At 32.4% G+C, this 23,774-nt stretch overlaps 1 protein-coding gene across 1 annotated transcript in view; it reads left to right on the top strand.

Annotated features, from left to right (window-relative positions):
- The first annotated feature begins 12,821 nt into the window (after positions 1-12,821).
- Positions 12,822-23,774, top strand: part of Usp5 (ubiquitin specific protease 5) — a 68,218-nt gene continuing 57,265 nt past the window's right edge. Inside the window, exons 1-2 of the mRNA XM_072540381.1 lie at positions 12,822-13,075; positions 13,847-13,969. Of these exons, the coding sequence (XP_072396482.1) occupies positions 12,980-13,075; positions 13,847-13,969 (219 nt within the window). The 5' untranslated portion in view covers positions 12,822-12,979. The remainder of the gene's footprint in view (positions 13,076-13,846; positions 13,970-23,774) is intronic.

Here is a 23,774-nt window from a genome sequence, read left to right as displayed (position 1 = left end):
TTCTGTGCTTTCCCTTGTATTATCGATTTCTTTAAATTTTCTATTTAATGTTTTGCTGACTATTTCTTTTACTTCGCTACATTTCAGTTTTCTCATGTCATGTTTTTTTACAGTTTTTCCGCGTATTTTCTTTAACTTAGTTCTATACACGCCCACTAAAGGATTGTGGTCAGATTGAATATCAGCGCCTGGGTAGGTTTTAATACTGTTGAAACTATTTCGATATCTTTTGTTAACAAGCATATAGTCTATTTGATTTCTAATAATAACGTCTTCTCCGTTGTCTCTAGGTGATTTCCACGTATACAGGCGTCTAGGCGGTAGTTTGTAAAATGTGTTTAGCACGATTAAGTCATGCTCAGCTGCAAAGATACTCATTGTTTCTCCGCGTTGATTTCTCTCTCCTAATCCATGTGGACCAATATGTTGCCCTTCTTTTCCGTTACCTATTTTTGCATTGAAATCTCCCATGATTATAAGGAGTTCGTGTCTCGGTATATCTCTTATAAGGTTGCTTATTTGTTTGTAGAATTCTGATATTTCTTCATCACTATGGTCTGCTGTGGGTGCATAGACTTGTATGATGTTTGTGTTCACCGGTGACGTATTTATTTGTAACAGGAGGATTCTATCGTTCACTGGTATGAAGTTGTTGACTTGTTTGGCTATACTTTTATGCGTGATAATTCCAACCCCATTCTCATATTTACCATTTTCTGATCCTGAATAGTATACTCTGTAGTCTTCTATATCACAATAACTTGAGTCAGGCCACCTCATTTCACTTATGCCCATTATTTCTATTTTCATGCGTTCCATTTCTTTAATTGCGCATTGGATTTTTCCTGATTGAGCCATCGTCCTAACGTTCCAAGTGGATATCCTCTTCAGACAATTCGTGTGGACTTTTCTTAAAGGTGTTTTATTGGGTATTTCACAGGGATTTTGCATATTAACGACCTGAGAGGCCCTGTGGTCATGGGAATGACCTCTCTTGCCGGATCTTGGTCTCCGATGTCCATGATCAGTATGCGACTTTTATTGAGTTGTACAGCCATTATAATTGTACTAGAGATATCCATAGGGATCTTTAATATAGTGGTTTCTCGTTGCCTTCTATATTCTTATGCCGTTGACCAAACCATTGATTCTTCCGCCTTTGGGGCCGGTTTCTCAGCCCCAGGACAAAAGAGTGCCCTACCACCTACCAACTCGTCCGCCCGGAGCCGTTGGTCGGTAAGTGGGGGACTGCTTATACCGGCAATCACTCGGTCCCTATCTGCGTTAGCCATCAAAATTGATGTTGCCCGTCCTCTACCGCGTGGAGGTGCAGATTCGGATTTTTCCTTCATCGAGATTAAGACCTTTCGGCATTTCCTAATCTCTCCAGAGCTTTAGAGGATCATAGACAGATAGGACTGTTTAACTTTTACAATATGTTGTTTTGAATTTTCTGAATTTAATTAACTATATGACAGCGGCACTCAGGTTAGGAGAACTATTTTCCACCCTCACCTTTACTTTGATTTGATGCCACATATGCTCATTAGGGTTAAATACACAATGGTACGGAGGAAGACGTAACACTGTATGATGCACTGTACATTTGCTTTCCGAAGTTATCAAATACATATTGCTTTTTAATATCAAATTTATTTAACATTTTTAGTAATTTTTCTTTGTTATAACTAGTTTCAAAATAAATATCATTTTTTAAGAAATACCCACGAATTTCAGTTTTAGTACTTGATCTGTTTGACGCTTTTTGTAGCTAACGACTCTGGTAGCTGTCGTTATCCATAACGATTACACTATTTTTAGGAATATTTTTCAAAAGAGAATTTTGAAACAAATTTTAAGGAAGTTCTTCACTGGGATCTTCATGATAGAGATACAACACTTAATTTTTACCCTTCTATCACCAAGTTCCATTTTTTTAATAGCGAAATTATTGTGACAGTTATTAGTTTCACAGAATTAGTTGCCACACTCCTTCGAAACGGCTTTACCAATTTTTATAAAATTATATATATACTACTCTGAATTTTCTTTCAGGAAAGTTGTTTTCATTCAAATCAGTTGACAAAATTATAAATCAGAATTACGAAGTCAACTATCCTACAGAGTTTTTGAATTCATTGGGATTGTCTGGACTCCCACCTATCAATTTACAATTAAAAGTAGGATCAGTTGTCATTATGCTGCGTAACACTAATCAACCTCGACTGTACAATGGAATGAGACTGACTGTGAAAAGGCTAATGAATAATGTAATTGCGACAACGATTATCAAGGAAAAATACAAAGGAGAGGATGTCTTGGACCAGCGTATACTGATGATTTCAACGAACGTACCATTTGATTTTAAACGTTCACAATTTACCGTGCTTTTGGCTTCTGGAATGACAATCAACAAATGACAAAGCTAACCGTTGGAAGTTTGCGGATTTAACTTAGGAGTTTCCATGTTTCGCACATGGGCAATTCTTCGTGTGTCGGAAGACCGTCATCGTTGTATATTTATTTAACGCAAAAAAAAATAAAAATATTTTTCTCAGAAAGCATTAAATTGATTCCACTTTTTTCATGCATAATATGTTTGAGTGTTTTTTTGGGATTTATTTTCTGTTAATTTTGTTTTAGACACATTATTTAATTCTAAGGCGGTACGAGTTCGCCAGATCAGCTAGTATCATAAATAAAATGCGTGAAAAGAAAGAACCTGTTTCTGTAGAGATGGTGTTAAAAAATTAAATGACAGAAATATATTCGAAATGTCTAGGGTAAGTCTCTGGAGAGTTTCCAAACAGATTGGGATTAGGTTCAGAACGGAAAACAATAGAAAAGCACAAAGGAATCTAGTTTTTAAGATGCTATAATAATTTTAAAAAAGAACGCGATTCATTTGTTTATGTAGACGAAACGTGGATTTGTGCTAAAGGTGGAATAAAACGGATTTGGCAGGACGAGAGTATAAAATCCATAAAACACACCGATATTTAAGGAAAGAGAGATACATATATTGCATGCGGGTGGAAAACATGGTTTTATTGATGGGGCGGATCTTGTGTTTTCGTCAAAATCAAAACCGGATGTATATGACCATAAAATGAATACAGATACGTTTTTGAAATGGTTGAAAGAAAAACTGCTTCCAAGTTTATGTAAACAACCTGTTATAATTTTGGATAATGCTCCATTCCATTCGAAAGTTTTAAAAAAGCCACCAACAAATTCCTGAACATTAAATAAAATAAAAGAATGGTTATCTAACGAAAATATTTCATTTCATCGGGATTCTTTCAAGCCGGAATTAGTACAGTTAGCCAAAAGGAATGAAAAACCAAAAATATTTATAGTAGACGAGATTACACATAGATTTGGACATGTCTTAAGACTACCTCCTTACCATTGTCAATTCAATCCTATTGAACTTATTTGGGGAATATGCAAAACTTACTACGAAAACTATATTGGAAACCGGTTACAGTGACGCAGCAGTATTGAAAAGATGGTACTGGTATTGCTGCAATTTGGGAAAAAACTGTGGGGAAATGTGAAAAGTTAATAGAAGAGTGTTGAATGTATGAAAATCGCATCGAAGCAATTAACCCAGTCATCATTTACAATCCGAATGAAGATACCAACGACAGTGTTTATCAGTATGGATCTAATTCTTGATTAGACTGTTAGGTAATATGTTTTCATTTTCTCATTATGAAAAAATTTGAGTGTTATTACTTTATTAATAAATACTTACAAGTTTTGCACTAATAATTGTATATTTTTCTAAATGAATGTAAAATGCATTATCAGTTAAAACCCAATTTTTGCTTGTCTTCGACAGTGCTTCAAAAATTGGGGGGAATTTGCTATTAACTTTCTCAGCACAGCAGACCGTTTAAATCAGAGTTTTCATCTCTAATCCAAAAATGGTGCAAATTGGTGAAATACATAAACTGTATAGTTAAGGCTCTTCAATTGCTTGTAGTCTTTATATTGACCTGGTCCGGAAAACATTCATGGCCATCCTGAATACTCTAGAGTTTCAATGTATCCAGATGTTTTAGTACATTTTTTTTATGGCTCCAATTACTATGGAGCCCTAATTTATTTTGGGCTGAATGAAGATTTAATTGATATTGATTAAACAATTATATTCGATTCAATAGGTTTTCTTAGATTGATTCAGTTTTGGCATCTTTTTTAATTGCAACACTATGTGATTTTTTCTGTATATCGATACTCTAATGCTGATAGGTCGTAACCCAATTTTAGAAAATTTTACAAGAGGCACAAAAAACTGTATAGCATAATTATAAAAGATTGCTTGTGTAATGTTTTCTTAAATAAATAATTATGTAATGGCTACTAAGTGAGTTTATTGTAAAAATATAAATTTGTTTAATTTTGATCAGGGTACTAAGGGATACGACATATTGTAACCAACGTCATGGCGGCTTACGAGTATATCGAACTCTTAGAAAATGTAGTAAGTTATTATAACTCAAGGTGTTCTCATAAAAGTGTGGTTTACGTCATTTTAAATCATAATCCTTATTTTTTATTTTTATTAGTTTCAAATAAAAACAGATACAAATGTGTGTTTACTTTAAATAAAATTTAGCAAACTAAGCGAATACCATTTAAACAACGTTACAGTTAACATTTTTAGAAATAATTAAAATAAAATAACTAAATAATAAGTTTAAATTTTGACTTTCTTTTTTTGATTTTTGTTATTGTCTTTGGTGATTAAGTCTTCGTGAGGCAGCGTATCATAGAAGTAGTGCACATCTGCAGGTAATACAGACGTTAGATCTTGAAGGTCCTTCCATTTCTTTGTGGTTATTTTTAATCTATTCGAATAAAGTTGATCGTAAACCAAATCGTGATTGACTGTGTTCTTTCTCTGAGAAAGGAGTTCATATTTTTGATCATGGGCCACTTTGTATAATACATCCCCATTTGGTAGGTATTTTAAGCCTCTAAGATCTGTTACCTTCAAATCTCCTTTTGATTTACCTGGACGAATTGAGCTGTAGCGAAAGTTTTTAGAGTCATTGTAGTTTAGAAAAAAAGTGTGGGTGACATAGGATACTTCCAAAGGTGCAGGATTCTTCCTGGCTTCTGATATTACCGAAATATAGTCTGAGGGTAGGAATATTTGCCGATTTTTTAGTCTTCGTTCAATTAGACTGTGGGTGGAGTCACACTCCATCTGAGTGTGGCCTCTTTCTAGAAATTTTTGCTCAATCTCGACTTCATACTTGGAAGCTAAAACCGATAAACCATTCGCAAGGACGACATTCCTATTCTGATAACCACAGCCGTCCGAGAATATTATAACATTTTTCTTTTCAAAGGTCAAATATTGTTCTAGATGTTTTATTAAACACGTAGTGAATACAGATGAATCAAGGTCTGCCTCAATCTCATTCCAAACGAAATTCATGCTGCGATGGTTTTCCAAGTTATGTACTGTAAAGTTATGTACTTGTAGCTTTGTTTTATAGTACAAAGAACTAGCCTGTAACACTGGCCACAATTTGACTGCCTGCACATCAACGACAAAACAGTAAATTTCTTTATGGATGGCTCTGGTTTTATCGGTTTCTTTTTCGACGCGTGCTAGGTCTTTTGCTCTAATGTGGGATGCATATTGTTCATCTGTAACCTGTTTCATCTTGTAAGATGAACATATATCACTTTGGTCCTTGCGTGGTTTAAACAATGCTAAATTCATTTCGTCAAATTCTGTAGAGAATTTACAATTTGATAATGGTACCTCCCTGTCTTTACATTGTTCTTTATAAAGATTATATACTTCAGTTTTCGATTTGAAATTATGTTCCAGGTATAACTTTCCAGTAGACTTGCGGCAATAGTGGCTCTCTATTTTAGGCAGCCTGTTCAGAAACTCTCGTAAATTTTGTACTCGCAAAATGTCCTGTTTTGCTTTTGGTGTAGACTCTCTTTTTTCTTTGATCCTTGTTTGCATCATGTCACAACTTTCTAGAAATCCATCTTTTCGTGCCGCACTTACCCAGTTCTGTACCATCTTTTCTCCTACTCATAGTGTGTTAAGAAACATCAATTTGCAGACTTATAATTTATCGCCTTTTACTGTCAGAAAGTATTCGTAGGTACCACTTCGCCTGGAAGGTCCATCTACATAACATCTTTTTTTCTCCTTGTATGTAACCATATGCGCGAAGAACATCCTTGTTTGTTCCCAGGACATTTCCCAAAATTTTAAAAATATTTCTTTTCTTAAGTTTTCTGATATTGTTTGGCAAAAGCGAGTCGGCGCGGTAGCGCAAAACTTCGAGAGACAGGCTGGCTTCATTTTACGTTCAGGGCGTAGAATATCATGTTTCACAATGTTTTGTAGCCTTCTATAACCAGTATATTCCCTTCCTAACATTCTTGACTGTTTTGTCTTGTTTTTATCCCAGTTCTCCGGATTCGCAACTTTGCGCCTTTTCATTAATCGGACTTCTTGATCTTCTGAATCTTCAATGTTTTCTTTGAGGCTCTCACTTTCTAAGTCAATATCTTCGGGTTCTTGTACATTTCTTTGACCGCCCAGCTCTGCGTCATTAGCTTCTTCTGATCCTTTATCTTGTAAGTGTTCATTGATCACTGATTTATAAACAAATTTTAAAGGTCAATCGAATTACTACCAACACGCTTTGCCATTCAAGCTACACTGTGGGATAAGATGAGTTGGAAGTAAACAAACAACGCGAGCGGGTTAGGACTTGTTAGAAATCGCGGGAATGGCCACCTTACTATTTTATTTAGGTTACGAGAATTTAACAGCATATAGGGATGCACAGTTGGTTGCCTTTGACACAAAAATATGAATTTTCAATTTTTTGTGGGTTACGATCTGTCAGCATTAGGCTATCGATATGTTCTGTATCAAAAGTCATTCTGACTATTAAACGAATTCAGTATTTTGTTATATAATCTTAATTTTTTGTTTAAGCAGATCATCCGCATTTGAAAATAAAATACACTTTGTTTTACTGTGATCTTTGTTTGTAAATGACATTGCACCAAGAGGTTTTTCCCCAAATGTAATAGGAGTACTTCTTCATATAATATACCACAATGAAGTAGTGTTTAGTGATGCAATTTTTATTGTTGGCAATTAAAAATATATTGTTCCCATAAAAGATGATTAAATACTTAAAAAAACCATCATTTATCATCAAAATTATTTATTAAAATCAGTCTTAGAGCAAAATGTTTCTTGAAAACACAATGTTTAATATTAAATTCAAGTTCCAGAAAATATGTAGCACACAAATAATTAGCTAAAAATTAATCTAAATTGAGATAATCGATAAATAAACTTAAAGCACAATAAAAGAGCTTAGAAAGAAATATTATAAATAGGTCAGCATATCTTTTTTTCTCCCTTTTAAATTTATACTGTTTTAAAATTTTTAGAAAAAATTCATTATTACAAGAAAATTTTATTGTATGCTATATTTGTTCTGGAAAAGCTTTACATTATTAACTTACTGCTGTATTTAAGTATTGACATGTTTGTATTTAACATGTTTCCTAAGGGAATCCCTCGTATTGAATTTTTTGTTGCAACTATCACATTCAAACTCCTTTAAATTATTATGAACTCTAATATGGTCCTTCAACTTAAAACTATTTAACAGAAGTTTTCCACAAATATTACATGAAACTTTCTTTGACTCATGTGATTTTAGATGGGAGTCAAGATACTTTTGAGAGGCCACTTGCTTATTACATATCAAACATTTATATTTTTTTACCCCAGTATGTTTACTAAGATGTGTTTCATAGTATTCTTTTCTCAAGAATCCTTTTTTGCATATCATACAGGAGAAAGGAAATTGTTTATTATGCATTTTCATATGAAATTTCAGGTTGCATATACTTTTATAACTATTTTTACACTTTGTACATGAATATTTCTTGTCAGTACCATGTGTGATTTTATGATTTTTGTATTCCGATATCTTAACAAAACCAATATTACATATAGAACAAATAGCTATAAATTTCTTTTCATGTTTTAGTTTGACATGATTTTTATGTTGTGTATTGGTAGCAAATTTTTTGTCACAGTCTTTGAATTTACATTCAAAAGGAAACAGTCCTAAACACACATTTTCATGATACTTAAGATGGGATCTTGTTTTAAACAATTTTGTACAGTTTTGACATTTAAATGTTGATGGCATTACATTTTTCTTTGTATGTTTTCTGTTATGAACACCAAATTTTTTCCTACTTCTAAACATCATTCCACAGTATTCACACAGTATGCATGGTTTCTTATGCATATTTAAGTGATATAAGAAATACTTCTGAATACATAAAATTTTGTTGCAAATTTTACATTTATATTTGATTTTATTTTTTAGTGGCAATTTTTTAATTTCTTTAAAATGTGTTTTATTTTCAATACATGTCTTCTTATACTTGGACACAAGTTCATTATTGAATGTTAACATTTTAAGTTGTAAGTGATCAATGGTGTTTATTAAGCCTAAACAATCATTACATACATAATGTTTAGTGGTAGGAATTTTACCTAAAATTCTTTCAATTTTATTAATTACAGGTACTTGAGAAGACATTGTAAGTGGGCTTCTAGAAGTCAAATAATAAAATTGGATTCCAAATGGAGTACAAATCAAATTACAAATAACACATTTATTTAACTGCACTGACTGGGAAGGTTTATCCTGATCTTCACTATTTGCCATTTCACCTTCTGATTCTTCTACAATAATGTCACTGTCTTCATTTGAATCTTCCATCTCTATAGGGGGTAAAACAGGATCTAGCTGTATATTTGTAGTGGAATAAAAGTCATTTTGTATTTGTACATTATTTTCTTGATTACTTGTGTAGCAGTTATAACTGTTATAATCTATATAATTATCATAACTTGGAAATTTATAGTTTCCATTTTTAAATAAGCTTTCATTATTTAGCACCATTCCGTTAGCATTAAAATTACAGTTTTTTAAATATGCACTATCATATGTTTTCTGAGAGTAGCATTTAACAGATTTTTCATATTGGACACAAGAAGTATAATCATAATTTCTTGGATTATTGCTATTTAATGCATATGTACACTGATTATATTTATTATAACCCAGGTCTTTATTTGTATCCTTATACATTTCTGAGTCTAAATATTCAATGTTACTGCAGGGACTTAGATCTTTACTGCTTATTTCAATCATTTCCACTGTGTCTGTATATTTGATCTTTTCTAATTCTGATATTGTTCTGTTTTCCCATTTTGATGAGTGCATTTGATTCTGGTAGCTGCTAGAATTATTTTGGATCTGTGATACATTTGGTGAAAAATGGGGTAATATATGGGAAAATGAACAATTTTGTTGAGCTTGTTTAAAATGCAGTTGGTGAGAATATAAACCATAATTTTCCATCGAGTATATATTATCATCAGTCATTTTTCAAAAACAAAAAATATTTTTTTAAACTACCAGTTCACACTGTCACTACTTTCTGCTTTTTGATTCTGGATCATTTTTGTCAATAAATCATAAAATCAGTAGCCAGTAGTTCGGGAATCTGTTTTTATTTTTTTTAGCACTTTCTTCTTCTCTTGTGTTTTTGACTTTTGTTTGTCACTGTCGTGTGCTGCTATGGTCACTGTCACATCAAAGATAAATGACATAGAGAAACGTGTGATATTACCAATCACAACACTATTTCCTACAATTAATACATTGTAAACATTTACTTATATGTAGAAAGCATGTCTTCAGTGAGAAATTATTTAATATTTAAAAGAAAACGACTACAAATTGTAAGAAATAAACATCTTTTGATAACTTCCCAGACTATAATATGAGAGTTTTACGTTTTATGGACTGTGACTATTTATTTGACAGGCACTATCAGAAAACTAAGTTCAAACCAGAGATATGTAAGAGAGGGGATATGACACAAACGATATTTCTGTATCTACTAAATGGGACCACTTAATTTGACAGGATGTACTCTCCAATATGGCGACAGGCAGGTCCTGATTCAAATTAATTCAAACTGTATTTACGATTTACTGTTTAGTTTGGGAATAAGCATTGAGTTAGATTAATAATAGTTATTTGGAATAAAATTACTTTCATTTTTAGTACTCTTCAAGTACACTTTAATATTAATTATAAAATTTATTACATACATAAAGTTTAAAAAAATGTACAAAACCAGTCAATGATATGGTTTTAAAATTATAACATTTACATACAAGTAAAAATCGGTTGCCTGTAAAGTCGGTTTTACGGGCGAAGATTTTACGTGACAACGTCTTTTTCTCGGTAGAATATTTATTGATATGAATATTATTAAATTGCACAATAGGAACAAGGAATTGAATGAAAATAAGAATTGCACAAATTTTAACTATAGAAATATATTTTGTTTACTAAAACATTGTACATGTAAACTTAAACTTAACTAATTTCTATTTGAGTGATTTTGTTGAGGATAGGACGATGATAGGAGAAATAGCATCGCACCAGCGGACCGATCATGTTTGAGTGGGAGAGAGACGCAAGGCATTCGCCGGTCCGGCGGGCCTCTCTCTCGTTCGGTGACTCATCGTAACAGACGTGAGCGGGCGTTACACTTTTTCATGAGTGACTCCGAGCCACAACCTAATTTAAGACGTTGTCACGTCAAAAACAACAATTAGCAAGTGCACTTACATAAGTTTATATACATTTAGATATGTTAGTTCCATGTACTATTAATATAAATTATATATTTATATATAATTATTTTATAAATTTATATAAAAAATATAAAAATTAGTTATTGTGTATAGGTAGGTAGTTAAAGAATTGTATCAAAGACATGCCGTGTTCTTTATCATTTTTTAACTTATTGTGGTTTCTATGGAATTGTTATATCTGCATATAAAGATCCCTTTTCCAGTAATGCGAGCCTATGATAAGGGATATTATAGCTAGTGTCAAAGTCGCGGGATATTTTAAACGGTTGAAAATACTACTTTTTAGCTGTTGCAACTGTCAACAATAACTAACTCAACAGGCGATTGTCGATATTCACCGGCTTTTCGTTTATTTTCCGTAACATATAAAGTTTGAGACACTCATCTTATGTATAAAGCTGGTACAAAAACTAGCTCACAATATGATGGTATATCGAGCCCTCGAATAAAAATTAGAAAAATGAAAGAGCTTTATTATATTGATGTTAACAATGTTTACAAGAATTTTTAAACAATATTTTTATTTTTTAACAATTTGAATTCCACTAAAGTGTCCACTAAATAATACCACTTTATTAATAAGAGGTCTCATACTGAGAGATTTGTCAGTCTTACTCTTGCACATATAGAACATCCTAATATCAATATAGCGGCTTGCTACAGCCTTTATTAGAAGTATTCTGTGATTATCTGAGAATTGTTGATCAATGCTATGACTAAGTAAATTTAAAAAGATGTCTTTGTTTATGTACCTCCGTAAAACTTTTGTAACTAAATCGTTGGTACTCATACAAGTTGGAGAAGGGATTTCTTTTAAAATTGTCTCAGCCATAAAGCATATATCAATTACACTTTCAGATGGATATTGCAATCCTTTTTTATTCTTTTTATCAATAAATGAAAATAAAAAGTTGTTCCGAGTGACACCTACTGCGGCGCTTAAACATTCACTACATACTAATCTTTTTTGTAAGTAAAACACAACATAACCAGCAATGTATGTAGTTATGCTTTTAGAGTATTGAGAGAAAGGATTGATATAGCTGTGATCATGAATTATATCTACTGACACATCAGTATCACAACTATTACTCAATCTATATTCTCTGAAAGTGATATTAATGTGATCGGTGGGATTGCATTTTAAAATATTTAAATATTCTAAAGGAAAGCAGTTACCACTAAATTTATTCAGTTCAACATGCACCAAAATTTTTTTATAAGCTGACTGAAACTTCATTTTGTTCACAAATAAAGTAGCTTTATTATAAAAAAAGCATAAATCATATTTTTAAACGCAAAAAACTGCTGTTGTTACATCAAGAAAAATGGCAAATAGTACATATTTAAAGAATGGCAAAACAAAAATGTGATTAATTATTAACTAGTACTATAAACAAAATATCAAGAACCTTCTAGTTGAAATCTCTTTGTTCACACCTATACAAACTTATTTATTTGCAAATGAAAGCAAGTGAAATGTACAATTGAAGTTGTATACTGTGTAATGTCCAGGTGTAATTATAATTATAATGTCCAATTTACTAAATTTTGAAGGTTCCCAGTTCCCACACTATTTATGAACTGTATCCAGGCATTTCTCCTTTCAACATCTTTAGGAAATCTACAACCACATAAACCAAATTAAAAAGATTACATGTTCTTTTTACACGCGGCATCACTAAAAACGGAAGTAATACCGCCCTGTACACTGTTTACAATTTCATACTAACCTATGAAAAGATATTCCAGTGGAGATTTTCTTATTATTACTAGTGTTATTTGGACATAAAATAAAAGAACACGATGTCTTAATAGTTTCACTTTAAATAAACGTAAAAACCGTACAAAAATAAGCTTAAAATATTTTTAAAATTAAATTTCTATGCACAGAACTACTCGACACAAACAACAATCTGTCAGATACTCACCAATATGGCGAACCGATCCCATCTATTTCACCGTATGTCATATGACCCCTGTCTTACATATCTCTGGTTCAAACTTATACCAGAGTTCATAATTTTATAATTTTATGGTACTATGCCGTTAAACGCGTCTTCGTTGTTTACCGGTTAACCTATATGTCTTTGTCAATTGTCAAAAATTCTAATATTAATAGTCAACTTCTGCAAATAAATTTTGTAGTATTTGTATTTGTGAATTGTGAAAGCTGGTAATTTTTTACTATTGAAAAACCTATACATTATGGAAATACTTGCACCTCATTTAAGTAAAGTAAAAGTTCCAAAGGCCAACGATAAAGTATATAAGGATGAGTGTGTATATTCATTTGACAATCCTGTAAGTAATTGTAAATTTTAGGTTACAAAGACCAGTTAATACTAGCCATTGTAATTTTATTATTTTCATAAACTTTTTTAATGTCATTTCCTTACTTTGCAACAGCACTTCAAACATTGCTACAAAAAACAAAAGTCAGGAAGGCTTTAAATTGAAATTTGACTCTGCGATCTAATAAAAAATTTTAACATAGTTTGTCATGTAGGTCTTACAATTATTAAATTTACCTAAGATTTATTTGAGAAGTAGATGATTGGAATGTAGCCTCAAGATTGGCAGGTTTAAATTAATCGATGTAGGTGACTACATGTATTGAACAACCTCTACATGTATTCAACAATCAACAACCTACATTAGCATATTGGAGTGAACAATTATATTTTTACCATTATTTGCCATTATTATTTTACCTTTAAATAATAATTTTCTTCTCCAATTAATGTAATAATTACCAATACTTACATATAATTATGTTATTTCCAATCTAACTAATCTAAATACTTAGGTATAATATAAAAAACTGCAAGCCCTTGTCTCTTGCTGTACTGCTTGATCATAGCCTGATCATACACCAGCATATTCTAGTCTAAGTTGCAGATTCAGTCTATTAACCTTTTTTATTTCACTTTAGCAACATGTAAGTTGAACACCTGACACACTTTGCTATCTGACCACAAATATAAAATTATTACTAGCCAATAAAAAAAATTTTACAATGTATTCTCTAATTAATAGTTTTCTTATGAAAATATTTTTTATAAATCTCACCAGGAATCATCTACCGGTTTATATGTAAGTTTGGCTACCTTCATTGGTTTAGGACACGATCATGTTGAAAAATATGCAAAAACTTATGATGCTCTATTTTTGCATTTAAGAAGAGAAAAGTTTGAGGTAAGTAAAAAACAAATTCTTATTTTTGTAACTTTGGTAAATATATATCTTTGGTGTTTGGGAGATATGTGTTAACTCCAAAATGCATGTTTTTCAGTAGGGCAATTTTAACATTCTAGAAGGTTTATTAAATCGAACGCAACAAAATAAAAAACCAAATATATTTCATTAAATACTTTATTGAGTGCTATAGCAGATGTAACAAATGAAATATGTTTTAACATTTCTGTTTTTGATATAATGGCACATATCATATTTGTATCAAAAATATAGAGATTTAAAAAGTATTTTAATGGAGATAACGGTCAAAGAGGAGAGAACTTAAACTATTATTGGAAAACAGTGCTGTGGAAATATATGGCTTTACTTGTACCAAATTAAAACTTTTTCATCACTGTCACTTGTATATTGTGTGGTACTGGTTCGAGTGTGTTTAAGCGAATGGTAAAATCCATGATAGATTGGATCTATAAAGGGTAGTAGGTAGAGAATATCATTATATTTTAAATAGTCTATGGGTAGAGGATCATTATAAGCTGTAAGTATCTGAATATTAGACATGGAAGTTGACCTGCCTCTTCTTAGCATGGACATTGAATGAAACGGTTCATTGGGATCTAATGTGTATTTGAAGCCTATATCACTATCCTTTTTGTAACATAGCCAAAATATATGCTGTTCCAAACAAAAGAATTTTCTTTTTATCAACATTTCTTTTTATAAAATGCGTTGTTAGAAGTTTGGAAAATCCGAAAAAGTCAGTTTGTTTCATAAAGTTTACTTCAAAACGAGGGCTCGCCATTTTAATTACTGATACCCAGTCCTGTGGAACTGAAATTGTGGCGTTTCTTTTTTTCACAAATCTCTCTATGGTAGCATGGTCTGTATCACATTCTAAATGAGTATGACCAGGAATTAGGAACTTATGATGAATTTCTTTTAGAGTTTCCTTTTCTTCAAGTGCTTTTAAAAACATAATCTGTAATATATTATTTCTGTTTTGACCTAGGCACGTATATATATAGAATAGAGGACTAGTTTTTCTACCTGTTCTGGCAAGTCTTTAATAAACTGAAATAAGCAAGATGTGATCTTATCAGCTCCTCGTTAAGCTACACCTTCATGCCACACATAACAAGATGTACGTTTTGTGGTGATATTGCGGAAAGTCTGTAATTTTCTTTTATAGAAAGTATCACTAGATGTCAAATTAGGTGTAGCCAAACACTTCTGCAAATCAAATGCAACTACTACAAGCTTGCACAAGCTTCGCATACTTTCTTCTTTGTCGCTTTGTTTTGTTGTATAACGAAAGGAAGCCTTATCCTGGTGTTGTTGGCGTTCATTTTCTAATCTTTGTTTTTTTTTCTTCAGAGGCACAGCTTTTTATTTTCAGAAATAATGAATCACAGGTTTTGAAGTGTCATTAGATGGCTTCTTAAACTTTAAATTAAGATTTTTAAATAAGTTTCGAAAAACACTTAAACTCAAGGGGGTGTCAGTTGCATTAGATTTTCTGTCATTGAATTTTTCTTTATACAGTGTATATAAGATTTGTAAATTTAATTCTTGCCCTAAATACTGCTTTGAAGTGTGACTTTTACTGTAGTGGCTTTTATATTTTGGAAATGTATTAATAAAATTTCGAGCAAATGAGATATCTGCTTCTGATCGCTTGTTACCTGAAGGCTGCATGCCTCTTAAATCAGACTTAAGTATGATAGAAGTAGGAGATGCTTTCTTTTTTTTAACAAAGTCATCTAAGAAACCTCTGGTTTCGCCAAATACTTTCAAAAAGCAACATTTCCAGATGTTACCATCCATATTCTCCAACTTATAAAGAACTGTAAATTGCCTATTTTTGACTGAGTTACCACGCCATGTTCTTTCTTTAGGTTTTACTGTTATTAAACTAGCCAAATAACGTTTCTGTATATCCCTAGTTGCCAAGTTTCTGTAGTCTCTAAAAATTTGCGTTAGATCAACAGAGGCAGTCTTTTCATGACATTTGGCTTGACAGTTTGTGGACACAGGTATCAAAATTTTAACTGAAATGCTCTTACCTTTAGCAGTAATGTACTCCTCACCCTTTTTTTTATCAGAACGACCTTTTATTAATTTCTGTTGCATTGGACCCTGGCACTTTTTTCTTTTTTTGCAGTTATTTGCGACAAAGGAAAGTGATCATCTAACTTGTTTTAAGGGTCTTCGGAATCCGCTTTTCCATGTTCATGTTCAGAATCTGATGGTTCCCACAAATCGCTAGATCCAGAACTAAAATCATCACCACAAATTACTTTAGAAGCTAATACATTCAGAAGATGAGTATTTTCTTCAAGATTTACTGATGAAGATAGTGCTGGTTTTAAAACGTGCAAATTGTTTTCTTACTTCCAGAGGGGCCTGGATATGAAGCTGATTCAACATCAGTCAGTTCTACACTAGTGAGAAACGAGTCATCCAAAATTTTGCTAGTAACATCTGTGCTTACCTAAAAAAATGAAATTTATTATAAATCATACATTAAATACTAATATAAATATTCTTATACATTCTTATATATTATTGTAAACAAAAATTGAGCAATTATTTACCACATAAAATTAAACATTAAAATACTTACATTATTAAAAGACAACTGTTCATTTTCTAATAAACACATCTCAATTATTTTTGTAACACGAGAACTTGTATTATAAGCCATTTTTACCAAATTAATCGATCGCATTTACTGCGTCATTTGCCTTCGAAATATTTAGACTAACTGACTTTAATACTGACTTACTGACTAAGTGTAACTAAATAGCCATCGATAGACCTTAACACTAACACAATGCAATCGACACGTTTGTGAATACGACCAAATGCTCATGAATAATTATGATAAGTACAAAACAACGAAAAGAAAAGTTTGATATACAGTACTGCCCAAAATAAACAGTACTGAAACTGAAACATAGATGTCTCTTTGTGCGCGCTGTCATATTCAAATTAACTAGTATAGACCTGTCAAGTAATCCTTAAGCAATTAATTATTAAGGCCTAATTATTAAAAATGGTGTTAAGTACAGAGGAGAAAGTGTTTCTTATGGAGCGTTATTTACGCTCATACGGAATCGGCCGACGTAATAGCGCAAGTCTGCAATACGTGTGTGATCAATTCACACAATGGTTTAATAAACGTTCTCCAAGTAATGTAACTTTGAAGGTTGTTGAAAAGTTTAGAAATACGGGTAATGTATTGTGCCAACGAAACGGAAACTCAGTGCGTTCCAGGACAGAAACAATGATAACCATGAACATGTTTTTGAGTGAATCTTGGAAAATCCGAAAGCCAGCCAGACAAGCACAGCGTTGCATCTTGGCTTAAAAAGAACTTCCTTGCAAAGAATCCTGAAGGAGCTGGGTGCATTTTCACCCAGCACAACTCGATTTCTGGGCTTTGCCAGAGCAGATGAAGCTCAAGAAGTTCCTTTACATAGCGCAAAAGTGAGTGTCTGGTGTGCAATTTCGGGACACGGAGTCATTGGTCCAGACTGTATAGAAGAAAATGGTAGGCAAGTCACACTTAATCAACAAAGGTACATACAAATTTTAACACGCTTTTTCCCGATCTATGTCAATTTTGTTGTGCAAGTAATTTGGCATTTCGAGACCAATTTCTCCAGTAGGATGAGGCAACTTGCCATACTGCTTTCGCAGTTCGTCAATTTCTACAGGGACATTTTCCAAACAAATTCATTTCACGATTTACTGACTTCCCCTATACTGCACATTCTCCAAACTTAACATCTCCAGATGCATACATTTGGGGCATGGCTAAAACTGCCGTTTTTAAACGGGCACCACAAACCATCAATGAGTTAAAGGATGCCGTTAGAGCCTTCTTCACAGACTTGAGACAACCTTTATTCCATAACATTACGAGAAATCTGGAATATCGGTATAAAGTCTGTCTTGAGAGAGGAGGAGCTCATTTAGAAGTTCAGTACTGTTTATTTTGGGCTATACTGTATTCATGTTATTTACCACTTAGATAAAAAAAACTTACAGAAAATGCTACTTAAATATAATATTTATTTCAATCAAAGATGTTAAGTGGCACATAGCATAAAATTACCAAAATAATTTGCGTATTATTTGATATAATTATGATAAGTACCAATTATCACATATGGACTAAAATGTTTTACCAAAAGAATGTGCATATTATTTGATGTAGACATGATAAGTACCAATTATCAGATAGGAACCAAAACGTTATTGTCTAGTTTTGTTTTCGGGTACATGATATATCATTTTAACAGGAATATACCAAAGAAAATTAGAATAAAAGGGACTTATTGATATTATACCAAGTCGTGGTACGTTTTCTAGACGTGATGGACATACCATAGTTAGATCAAATGAAAATAGAACAAAAACGAAATGCAGTGCAGGACTTAACAAAATTTTAGCTATTTTGGAGTTATCATGTTTCTCCCAAACATCACCAATTAAGCTATAATTTTATTTCATTTTTCTTGTTCAATTGAAATATTTTGGTTTCCATTTAATAATAGATTTCATAATTTTTGAAACGTTACTTGATACATTAAACTAGAAAATTTATACCTTATTTACTTTAGTATGTATTGTTTTGTTTTAAATACATTGTTTTGAGTCACGCTTATCTATGTATCTACAAACCACTTCTTATCTGTGAGGTTATACTCATTCCCACACTATAAATTTACACCTACCAATTCTTAGTAGTATTAGTAAACATTATAAAATATTGATAAAGTGGATCATTCCCGAAAATAACAGAATGAAAATATGACGTACTATAATAAATACAGTGCGTCCATAAAGTGATGCATAAATTCATTATTAACTAAATAAACAACAGTATTAGAAATTCCCGAAACAGATCGATTTTTGTTTTTAATTTAATATTTTTTCAAATTATAATTTAATATGAACCAGCTTCGTATAACGACGCCATCACCATTTTTTAAATGGCATCCCTATTTTTTTCCAATTTACAGGATTCCGTTGCTGACCTGATTCCAAAAATGTATAACACGTGGCTTCAAATTGGTACAGGGTGGCAAAAATGAAAAAGTTACCTACAAAGTAATAAATGAGGGATAAACGTAATAAATGAATTATTAATAATAATGAATTACGTAATAATGAATTACTTGAAATGAAATTACATATTGTTATACAACTACTTTACTGCTATGCAATTAATTTGATACATTACCAAAAATAACTAATTCAGTGACTGAATAAGATATTACTTTCCTCTTTAACATTCTCTAGCATAGCGGGTGTTATGTTTTGTATTTCTTATCTAATTCAGTCTTGTAGTTGACGGATATTATAAGGTCTGTTTGTGAAGATTTTATAAATAACCCCATAAAAAGAAACCTAATGGGTCCAAATCAGATGATCTAGGAGGTCATTCCACTGGTCACCTTCTTCCTATCCACCGTTTTATGTCTCGTGGTCACATTTTTTCTGACGGGAATGAGTGATTGGTCCCTTGCACAACACTCCTCCTTTACCCGGGTATGGGAACGACAGGGAAACTGATAGAAAAGATAGTCAAAGGCGGAGTTCCAAAGTGATATCGGTACAGAGTATTGTATTCCTTTTGCGAGAGATTTTAATAACTTTTGTAGCATACATAATTTACAAATGCAAGCGTATATAAATTTCAACGATATGACATGATAGGCCGTACATTTCAAAACTCCAAAGAATTGCTTTCTTAACGTTTTGGCAACAGAATTATGTATCATCTAACAAATTTCAAATTTAGGCCGTAATTCTTCTTTAAGTTCCATCTTCTATCGAAGGTTGGAAATCATCATGGCTATGCGGACTCTGTTGACTGCCGCTCTAAAAAGTTCTGCACTACTGCATTCAAACCGTTCTCTTAAGTTCTTAACCCAGGTTATTCTTCGTCTTCCAACATTTCGCTTTCCTCGTATTTTGTCTTGCATAATAAGTTGTAATAATGCGTATTTTTGCCCTCTCATCACATGTCCTAAGTACTCAAGTTTTCGTCTTTTGATAGTTAATATTATTTCCGCCTCATTTCCTATCCTTCTAGTTACTTCCACGTTTGACATTCTTTGAATCCATGATATTCGTAGGATTCTTCTGTAACACCAAAATTCAAAGGCGGCCAACTTATTCAGATGGACTTGTTTTAGTGTCCACGCTTCCAAGCCATAAAGAAGAGTAGAGAACACGTAACATCGAAGCATTCTTAGGCATCGAAGCATTCGAAGGCTGTAATTAAGGATTCAATATTCAACTATTTAAACAATTCAACACTATAATGTATGTATGTATACAGGGTGTCCCATAATTAATTGGACATAGCTAATGGATGATAGCTGACATCAAAATAAAGCGTGTGAGCTCAAATTGCTTAGGCAAAATGTTGCTAGTTTTCATTCTACAGGGCGATTCATTAATATTTTTTTATATTATTTTTAGTGTTATATTGAAAAATATTCAACCGATTTAATTGAAATTTGGTATCTTGCTATTATTTAGTATGCTTAATATGAAAATGATATTAGTTTTACCATTGACACTAGGTGGCGCCACCTACTATAACATTGGTTCATTAATGTGGGCATAATTTTTTTGTCCGCCCTGTATAAAAATTCTAGGAAAAAAAACATGAAATAACATTCAATACTACACAAAAAAGGTATTCTTGTTTCAAATTAAAAAAGTACACCGTTTTCGAAATAAACGTATTTTTTAGTGACGGGCATAAAATGAAAAAAATTTACAAAATCTCATGTAAATTCAAACATTTTTCAAAAGGTCTTAAATACCAGTGAATATTAAATGTATTAGTAGTAGATAATTTTTGCAAACAAAATGCATATCATTGAAACAATTATATTTATTGAACTGTTTACACAGTAACAAATTAAAAAAAAAAACAGAAATTAAATTAAATTAAACAATCAAGTGAATATAAAACAATTGACAAAGTGAATAATTCAAAACGAAACGAAAAAAATTACAATAAGTGTTCAAAATTTTCATCATTAGATAAACTACATAATCTAAATCTTTTGTGTAAGTTTTGTCTTATTTTAAATAATGAGTTTCTTTGGGCCCTAATTACTTAACTTCCTCTACAATATTTTGCCATAACTCTTAACGGTTATTTTATTTTTTTTATATAAACAAGTGACTTTATGTAGCGCCACAAGTGAAAGTCTAGGATATTTAGTTCGGGACTGTGTGCTGGCCATGGGTGTACACTACCTCTATCAATCCACCTTTGAGGATAAATTTCATCTAGATAATTTCTTAATAATAACTTCTAGGCTATAATGTGGTGGTCCATCATGCATATACCAAGAGTTACGTCTCAAATTTAGAGGTATGTCTTCTAAAAGAGTTGGCAAATCTTCTCTCAATAAATTTAGATACGTTACTTAGTCAAGCCTAGTTGGTAATTCGAATGGTTCTACAATACAATCCCCAAATATGCCACACCAGATATTTATGGAAAACTCATGTTGAAATGATGTTCTTGAAATTGATGAGGATTGTCTGTCGCATAGGTATGGCTATAGCGCCAGTTAAACACAATTAATATACAAAAAACTGAGTACTTAGTTGTAGGAGAAAAACCAGAAAGCCTACAAATCGAAATGGGAACTATAAAACCAACAGACAATTTCAAATACTTGGGGGTCCAAATAACATCAAAAGCAGGAAGTAGCGAAGAAATACACTCCAGGATTGGCCAAGCAAGATCAGCCACCAGACAGCTACACGGACTATTATGGAATAAAAAAATAACAAAAGAAAATAAAAGAAGAATCTATAAAACAATAATAGAAAGTATTGGGCTGTACAGCGCCGAACTCTGGGAAATAAACCAAAGAAACAAATCAAAAATTAAGGCCATGGAAATGAACTACTGGAGACGATGTTGCCAGCTCACTAGACTTGATAGGGTGAGAAACGAAGATATTCGGAGAGAAATGGAAATCGATCTAGACATAATAGACACAATCGAAGCCAAAGGCTTAACTGGCATGGACACCTTCAGAGAATGCCTGCAAATAGATGGCCAAAAAAAATAGAAGAATGGACTCTGCCAACTAGAAGAAAACGAGGTAGACCAAGACGATCCTGGAGAGACGATGTCGACGATGCAATGACCGCCAGAGATTTAACAACTGAAGATTGCTTCGACAGAAAACGCTGGAAATTAGGATGCGAGAAGCGGCGCCAGCTGTAGAAGACTCGCTTGTTATATTATATATTGCAAGATAATTCGGATGGAATTCCCTAGATTAGGAGAGACTGGGCCGATATCAAGCACAAAATAATCTGGGTAATTCCATCCGAATTGTCTTGCAACGGATAGTACTTTTATCTTAACTTTACTTTACTTAATCAGTAGACCCATTTGTACCTTTCGGTGTTGGGCCGTTTAAAATACAATTCATTAAATTACAATATTTGACAGTCTTCTGAGGTGTCCTAGCTCTTAACGAACTTTCTCCATTCCTTCCTATTGGATGCCATCTGTGTTGCTTCCTGCCAAGTCTTACCCTTACTCTGCAGTATCTGCGAGATGTCACTGTTCCATTCTTTAATGGGTCTTCCTCTTCTGTTCTCCCCTATTGGTTTGGCGTCCCACACTCTTTTTACTTGTCTATTATTGTCCATCCGGGTTAGATGTCCGAACCATGCTAATTTTTTCTCTTTGATTGACTCGAGTATCGGTTTGATTTTGAGTCTTTCTCTTATTTCTTCATTTCTGATTCTATCAGTTCTTTTTACTCCTATCGTTCTTCTGAGGTATTTCATCTCTGCTGCCTGAATTCTGCTCTGATGTCTTTTCTTTAATATCCAATTTTCTGCTCCATATGTCACTGTAGGTCTATATATTGTTTTGTATATTGTCATCTTGGTCTTTGTTGATATTTCTTTGTTATTAAGGAATCCTCTATTTAGTGCTTGGAATAGTTTTCCTGTGTTTTCCATTCTGTTGTTAAGATCATCCTCGATGTCTCCTTTGTTGTTGATTACTGTTCCTAAGTATTTGTATGAATTTGTCTGTATTATTTTTTGTTGGTCTATCATTACTTCTATTTGATCTTCCGTCCCTTGTTTCCTTGATATTTTCATTATTTGAGTCTTCTCTTTGTTTAAGTTTAAGTTGTATTTGCTTGCTTCTAGGTTCCATTTCTCTAAGTTGTATTTCAGTTTTTCTGCAGTTTCCGCAATTAATACTATGTCGTCTGCAAATATACACATCTCAGCATTTATCATTTGCATTCTGTTCCAACCGATGCAGTATTTCTTGAATGTTTTCTTACATTCTTTCACTATCTCATCTATTACATTTATGAATAGTACTGGGCTGAGACTTCCCCCTTGTCTAACTCCTTGGGTTGTTTCAAATGGTTCTGACTGTATATTTAACATTCTTACTGTATTTGTTGTTTTCATGTATATACTCTCTGTTGCTTCTATCAGTTCTTCACTTACTTGTTTCTTCTTTAGGCTTTCCCATATATCTTTTTTTTTGACTGAGTCGAATGCTTTTTCCATGTCTATAAAGCTCAGTTATATTTCTTTATTTTTCTTTAAGGCTTTTTTTATTAATTGTTGCATGGTGAATATATGGTCTTGTGTGTTGTGTCCTTTCCTGAATCCACTTTGTACATCCTCTAATTTATGTTCTATTTTTTTTCTAATTTTCCTTTCTATTACGGATTCGTATACTTTTGCTGCTACACATAGTAGTGATATACCT

Source organism: Diabrotica undecimpunctata, chromosome 8 (genome assembly GCF_040954645.1).
Source record: "Diabrotica undecimpunctata isolate CICGRU chromosome 8, icDiaUnde3, whole genome shotgun sequence".
Classification (NCBI taxonomy): Eukaryota; Metazoa; Arthropoda; class Insecta; order Coleoptera; family Chrysomelidae; genus Diabrotica; species Diabrotica undecimpunctata.
This window is presented reverse-complemented; position numbering and strand designations above follow the sequence as displayed.